General features: G+C 40.8%; 1 protein-coding gene across 1 annotated transcript in view; it reads right to left on the bottom strand.

Annotated features, from left to right (window-relative positions):
- Positions 1–7,500, bottom strand: part of LOC139763894 (zwei Ig domain protein zig-8-like) — a 54,764-nt gene that overhangs the window by 43,756 nt on the left and 3,508 nt on the right. Inside the window, exon 2 of the mRNA XM_071690309.1 lies at positions 6,825–7,259. Within this exon, the coding sequence (XP_071546410.1) occupies positions 6,825–6,897 (73 nt within the window). The 5' untranslated portion in view covers positions 6,898–7,259. The remainder of the gene's footprint in view (positions 1–6,824; positions 7,260–7,500) is intronic.

The raw sequence follows: 7,500 nt of genomic DNA, 5'->3' as shown, positions 1-7,500 counted from the left end.
GAAGTAACTCGTAGGAAGGACTTTCCTGGAATGTATTACTTTGGAAATCTCATGATAACGACGCTCTGATCAGGGATCCTTTCCACTCAGTGGACCACAAACACAGAATTGCTCATGAGGGTCTCATATGTTACCTGTCTATTTCTGGAGATATATTACGACTTGGCATCTTCGTATTTATATTCTTCATTTCATAATCATATCACATGTAATGCATCAGTTTTATTTGGACAGCAGGACAAAGGAGGAACCATAAACCATCCATTCATCACAAAGAACTACTTAGGTAACGAGTCAAGGGAAAAAACGTAGACATGAAAAAGACAAGAGACTGAAATGATTATAAAAAGTGGAGGGAAACTTTTTCTACGCCAGACGTGCTTTAAACTCGCCCTTTACCTAGTGCCGGTGGTTGGTTGTCATCTGTGTTTCACAGTGGCTCGTTAACTCTCTTGACTGACCGACCTCAGCTGTATGGGTGTATATTCTTATGCCATATTGTGAGGACAACGTAAGGGAAGAAAACAAAGAAAAGTAAATAATAAGAAAAGATTCTTTCACTGTTCAAATTGAATTTGTAAATTCAACGTAGTTTTTTCCTTTACTCTGCTGAAGAAACAATGTTCAAAGGGACTTCCAGCAAACTACAAAAGATTGTAATGTCCTTAAAGTTTTTGTTCTGGGGGGTGAAAATCTGGGTCAGGATGTCTGTAGAGTTTTTCTGATATTAAAGAAATTTATCTTGCAATGACCTTTATTTCTTCTATTCTTTTTTTTTTTGGGGGGGGGGGGGTGGAGGGACCATTTTGCTGAAAGATACGATCTTGTAAGATTGGAGTATCTGTGAAGTTAGTTAAATGTGGGTGGAGGAGACCGTAGACTTTCTCAATTGTTGAAATCCGGGTCAACATGTCCGTAGACTTTTCTTGTTACTTAAGCTTGACCTGAATTCAGAGATTGTTTGTTGTGTTTGTGAATTGTGAACACTTAACATGAAAGATGTTTTTGTTATGTTCAGGAAATATAGGTTAGTAGCTTCTCTCTATTCTTTTTTGGTGTTTGTGCGTTTCCGTGAAACTGGGTGTGGTAAATCTTGTAATCAGAATGTGTCTTACATTATAATGATCACTGCATTATTTATACATCTATTCATTTATCATTCATTCATGTCTCTGTACAATAGTATTGTAACCTTAATGCTTTCAATTTTTCCTTATATTCCTATGAATGAGACATTATCGCACATCATTGATGTATCATTAGTGTTGGCTAGAAATCGTGACTGATATCATTCCTTCTTCTGTTCATTACTCGACAAGTAAACTTTTTCTAATCAAATTGCTAGCCTTTTCCTCACACATTATATCGTCTGTTTCAGCTATTTTATATACATTTATGCTCCGTTGCATTCAAGCACTCAGCCTATCCCGTCTTACAGTCTTTCTCAGCCCTTGGCTATTTTACATATAATCTATTGCATGATTCGCAGAAAAACCTTGTGCATGATCCGTACTACAATCTTATACATGGATCGCTCTTCAGACTCGTTCATGATTCTCAGTATAACCATACATATAGTATTCGCTGTGAAATCTTCCGCATGATTTGCATTACAATCTTGTATATGAATCGCTATGAAAAATCTTTCGCACGAATTGCGGTACAGTCTTGTGCATGATATCCCTCACAGCACCATCAGTCTCCACACCTGTTATTATTTCTACATAATTACCCGGTACTGATTCAATCCCTTCTAACTTCTCTTCACCCATGCTACTGTGTTTTGTATTCTTCAAACGTTCTGTCTCATTTGTCCTTTCCATTCTTTTTCTTCGATCTAAACACAATTTATTTTCTATTTTCATTTGTGATAAAAAAATTTTGTTGTGTCTCTTTAGCTTTCTTGTTTTTACAAATAAGTTATTGTTTCCTTGTTCCTGTCTCCATGTTATTTCTAACAGTCTGCCTTTAATCATGGTTTCATCACGCTGACCTTGGATTTCTAGATAGTCTATTCTCATAACATGAGTTGTTCTTCAACCGATCACTTCACTCCCACTCTGTCTCTCTCCTGTCAATAAAACCTGCTCACAACATACGTGAAACAAGACCCGTGATCGATCGTCTCAAGAGTTAATATTCCTCCTAACTTTTCTAATGAACTACTTTACTACAATCAAATCTAATTCTTCCTGTGATTCTTACATACCATCGGTCATAATCCAATTGTCATCCGAGATTCTACTCCATCTATTATTCACAAACCAGGTCTCGACCAACATGCAGCCATGGTAGCTCTCCAGCTTACATGATGATTCAAATCTAAGACAAACGTACTCTCGTCTACCTTCCCTTGTCTTTGCACACCCTGGTCTTCGTACTTTCAGTCCCATTTCCAACCATCATCTGTAAGCACAATCTCAAGGTCAATAAGGCCCTTCTCATATTACTTATGACGTAATGGAAAAGCAATCTCAGCCTTCTTTACACTGGTGGCTGCAACAGCTTTACCTTATGTCCCATTAAACCAGATTCCAACGATCTTATCTGTATATTTCTATATTCGCTGGCTCCCACATGAGTATTGGCTGGCTGGCTCCCACGTGCGTATTGGCTGGCTCCCACATGCGTATTCTCCTTCTCTTCGGCAAAAATGGTAGCTTCTATCACAACTTGCTTCTAAGAAACCTTGCAGAAATAGAATATGAGTTCCGCCTCTCTTACTTCACTGCTTGTAAATGAGTGTTGTGTAATTATGTGTCCATGGGTACAGATTTAGGTCTGGGGCTTATATGATTAATCTAATGTAATAAACTCTGAATGCGATGAACTTTTCTTACGAATATATCATGGATAGTTAAGGTAATAATCAGTAATTTCGTGTGAATCTTTCTAATCAGTTTAGGTAGGTAATTATCATTTCAAAAGTTCTCTTGAATTAAGAAAGGCTTGAGAATGTGGTTGGAATAAGTAATTTTGTCCCATCAAAATGCTTGACATCCTTTGAAATGAGAACAGGCTCGCCAGTGATGTCGCTACAATTGATACTCTTGAACTAAAGCTGCTTCATTATAAGTTGAGTAAGATATTCATTACTAATTCATGTCGTAGCAGAGAAGCTGATTTATGTAAATTACGTATGAATACCTAACGTGTGTCAATAGTCCTTAGGTTACCAGGAATGATCTCAGTCTCTTGTGAATAACCCATGGGACAGAGATCAACATGTAATGGTTCAGCAGGATGTGACCCATGCTGGCGTAGAGAAACATCTCGTATGATCACAGTGTGGCGCATCACAGCAACAACACACATGAAGTATCATATTAGAAAATAAATATTTCTGTGTCTTCAGTTTTCGCCCACTATTGGTTTAGCTCCTGTGATGGTTATTTATTATGGTTTATGTAGGATTCTCTGTGGCTGGTTCTACTGGGTACGTGGCGAGGTTCCTACTAACGCACGTGCCTGGTACACACGTGGCTTCACTTAAGTTAGGGCTACTAAATCTCATATATACCAGAGTCTAAAACCACACACACACACACACACACACACACACACACACACACACACACACACACACACACACACACACACAAATCAATGATTTCTACATTTGCTAAACATATATAGAAATGCCATTCTCCAATGCTCTGTGAAAAAAGCAGATGGAAAAAACCTAACCAAATCCCTGTGTGAGCAATCATACTTATTGATCTGGTTTATTTCCGAGGTGGTGGTGGCGGTAGTGTGAGCAGTACTCGTGAGGTCCTCTCATTATGTGATCAGGAGAGCTATTAAGGGCATGGCTCAGGTGACCCGGGTTCTCTGGCCTCTAGTTACCAGCTCGACCACCCACCTGCCACCCTCATAGAGCGAGAGTGTATCTGACTTCTGACTTTTCCCACCAGTAGACTTTAGTTACACTTTTGTTAAAGTAGTTCCGACGGCTTGGGAAACTTGACACTACGGGTTTGATTCAGTAATTTGTTCTTCGACCATCGTAATTTGTAAATAACTGAATATCATACGAGGTTGACAGACTATGATACAACTGGTTTATGTGTGTGTGTGTGTGTGTGTGTGTGTGTGTGTGTGTGTGTGTGTGTGTGGAGAGAGGGACCTTGGTGTTGAGTCATCCACTGAGGAAGACTGCCAGGGACACAGGCTCAGCGTCTGTTCCCCGGGGATAGCAGCTCCTCCCCAGGCTCAGATCCTTCTGTCGTTGGCCAGTAGGATCCTCTCCCTATGTTTGTGCTGTCACCAATCACTGTCCCAGAAAGATTACTTCCACATATTACACTGTCCCAAAGGAATTCCTCCCCCTTGTTGTACCTTCCAAATCATTATCCCATGGGAAGTCCCTCCCAGTGTTCAACTTCATCCAAGTCATACGCTGCATGGAGTCGCTTCATATCACCTGCATCAGTCTGCTTCCACCATATCTCTACCAATAGATTTCAAGGAAGATAAACACAATATATTATTTTGCCTCGTATCATACTTTTTGCTTAGCCGTAACCCAATTTCCTATCATTATAGATCTCCATCTCTTGACGAAAACAGAATAAATGTCATAGAGAAGGTCGATGGGTTCTTGACTCCTTGAAACATGGCGCTAGTTTTGATGTCGGGTAATCCTACTCAAGATTCATATCGTCGTGCCCTGGGGTCGTACCATCGTGCTCAAGGGTCGTAACAACGAGGTCAAGAGGATAATGATCGTTGTGTGCTCGCGGGGAGGCAGCTGCTCAATGGATCTGAGAATATTTCGTGTCTTGTGGACCCGTAAGTGACAGGGTAATGACGTCAATTATGATTGACGGGTCCATACCGAGGCTAACCCAGTCAGGTGGCGATCATTATTCCATTTGCCTCAAGGACATCGAGTCCGAGAGCGTGGAGATAATACTCCATTGATATCTGTTATAGTGAGTCTCTGCCAACTCCTAGGCCGTAGCGCAGTAGACCTAACTATATATATATATATATATATATATATATATATATATATATATATATATATATATATATATATATATATATATATATATATATATATATATATATATATATATATATATATATATATATATAAAATGAGGTTCCTTCGCGGCAGTGGAGGAAATGTTTCAATGGCACACTAAAACTACTAATTACAAAACTTTGCGAAAAAGAATAAGTCCCTCAAAGGTATTGCTTCTTAAATCCCAGTAAACTGCACAAAACTCTGAGCCTCCAAGAAAATCCGAGTGATAATGGTGTGTTAAAGAAGTAGAAAACAACAGTACAGTATTTACACTGTCATCACACGTGGAGGAAGCCTAATGAAATTATTCATCAGAAGGCAACACATTTTGTTTGTTAGTGCATAGAATTTTCTGGGAAGCCAGTGTGAGTGTTGGTCGCGACCGTGTTTACGTAAGAAGATTTCTGACACGGAGGTGACGGCTTTCCCGTGTCCTGACACAGGTTATGAACTCCTGGCACATTGTAGTGTAAACAGTTCCATAATCTAGTTAGCTATTATGTATGAATGAAGAATGAGTCACCAACCTCAGCCTGATGTTCACAATTCATTTTGGTGTACCAGAGCTAGAGGGGACTGTTATGATTCTGGGTTATATAAATAGTAAGTGTCAGGTTTTGGAATGATCTACAGCACTTGAAGAAAGTGTCAACAGTTTTATGGTTGTTGGATGAACGTAGCCTTATGTTAACGGCCTAACTGATCCCGGCTGATAGGCCTAAAGCCTGACTGCCAGAAAAACCAACCAACCTCATGGCGATGTCACTGGTTCGCTCACCTTGCATGTGAGAGAACCTTGAGTTCTTTTCCCAGGACGGTGAACCTTGAGGTAAGGTTCCTTACACCCAGCGACCTCGTTGCAAGACAACTAGCGGAAACTTTTCCAGGGTTTAATGGTCACCTTTGTCGAGGAGAGGCACTTGTTCAGGGGTATCAGACACGTCCTTAACACTACATCACACGCCAGCCATCCCCAGACCATGGCTGTTGTGTTGTCAGCTGCCATCTACAATCAAACCTAATTCAGCAGCCACCTGATCATCGCGTCCCCTCATTCCATCCAACATAAGCGGCAACCATTCTGATCATTAAATCCGAGATGTATACAGAATACATAATTACAAAATTTGTTTACTGATATCACTTCAATTACCAGCAACAGAGATTATGATGAAATTAAGAGAAAAAAATGATGCAAACATGGTTATTAAGCCCAACAACGACACTTAAACAGGATATGTGGCAGTTTACCTGTTCATGGTGTTGGGGCCTAAACCCACTTGCCCAGGCCGGTGGGAACCTTGATCGCATTGCCTCGGGTAATCAGCTTACCAGAACTGTGTTTAGTGTGGCGTTTCCTGGGAGTCTTATTGATTCTAGTTCGGAAATGTACCCATGCCACGACACTCACTCTATACAACACCTGCAGGAATTCTTCTTGTGGAAGGATAGGCCGACGTGCTTCCTAAATTTAGGCAATTTACACTGGACTAGTTTAAGGATGCCAGCACCTGAAATCTAGCGTGACCAGAGTTCCTAGAACTTACCAGAGATGACAGTTAGGATCAATCCTTCTTCTGATCGCAGCAGTTGATACCACAGAGAGCAAGAAACGTCATCCTACGATAGGTTGGTACTTACCACGGAGAGTGGCCAGAGGTACCCCTGCCTGTGACACTAACTGCTGGTACTTACCACAGAGGACAGCCTGCGGTACCCCTGCCTGTATTAATAATCCCTGGAACTTACCACAGATGGCGGCCTCACCGTGACAATAGCTGCTCTTACTTACCACAGAGGGCGACGAGGCAGCAGGCGAGGATGGTGGGGGCCGCGGACGCTCCAGTGCCGTCATAGCATCCCATTTTCCTGTTTTGTCTTGCTGCCGGGAACGAATCTTTTGGCAGAGGCAATATGACCAACCTCCTTGTAGGAGGTGCTGAAGAAAAGCACTTTATAAGTCGGTGATTTATGTCTACCTCCCCACGAGCAGATGATCGTGCAGGAGCAGTTTGATCACGGTCGTTAGGGTCTATTAAGTGTTCATCTCATTAAGTCCTGTGACCCTTTACTACGATGGTAATTTGAGTCTCGTTTTCTTCACCATGTTCAGCACATGTCTACATCTTCCCTTTTCTCACGAGTGACATAGTGCCCTCTGAGGTGTGGGTGCACTTACGTGAGTGTTTGTATAAGTGTGCAAAGAATAAAAACAAGGTTGTGATGCCTGTCAAATGAATAGGAAATATTGTACTATCGTTAAATTTTTGTACACTACGATTTTGAACAACATAATTTTGTTTTTGAATTTTCTTTACCATCTTACTCGTGTCGTACATCTCGCAGAAATCAGACGACAGAATTGATCTCTAACGTTTCCTCTCTAGCGGTCTACCAGAAAAAGTATATCTAAGTGTCACAAACTATCTCTTAAAGTGTCGCCTTAATTTAGATTATGCTTTCATTTC

The sequence above is a fragment of the Panulirus ornatus genome, chromosome 3, assembly GCF_036320965.1.
Source record: "Panulirus ornatus isolate Po-2019 chromosome 3, ASM3632096v1, whole genome shotgun sequence".
Classification (NCBI taxonomy): domain Eukaryota; kingdom Metazoa; phylum Arthropoda; class Malacostraca; order Decapoda; family Palinuridae; genus Panulirus; species Panulirus ornatus.
Note: the sequence above shows the minus strand (reverse complement) of the source record. Positions and strands in the feature narration are given on the sequence as shown.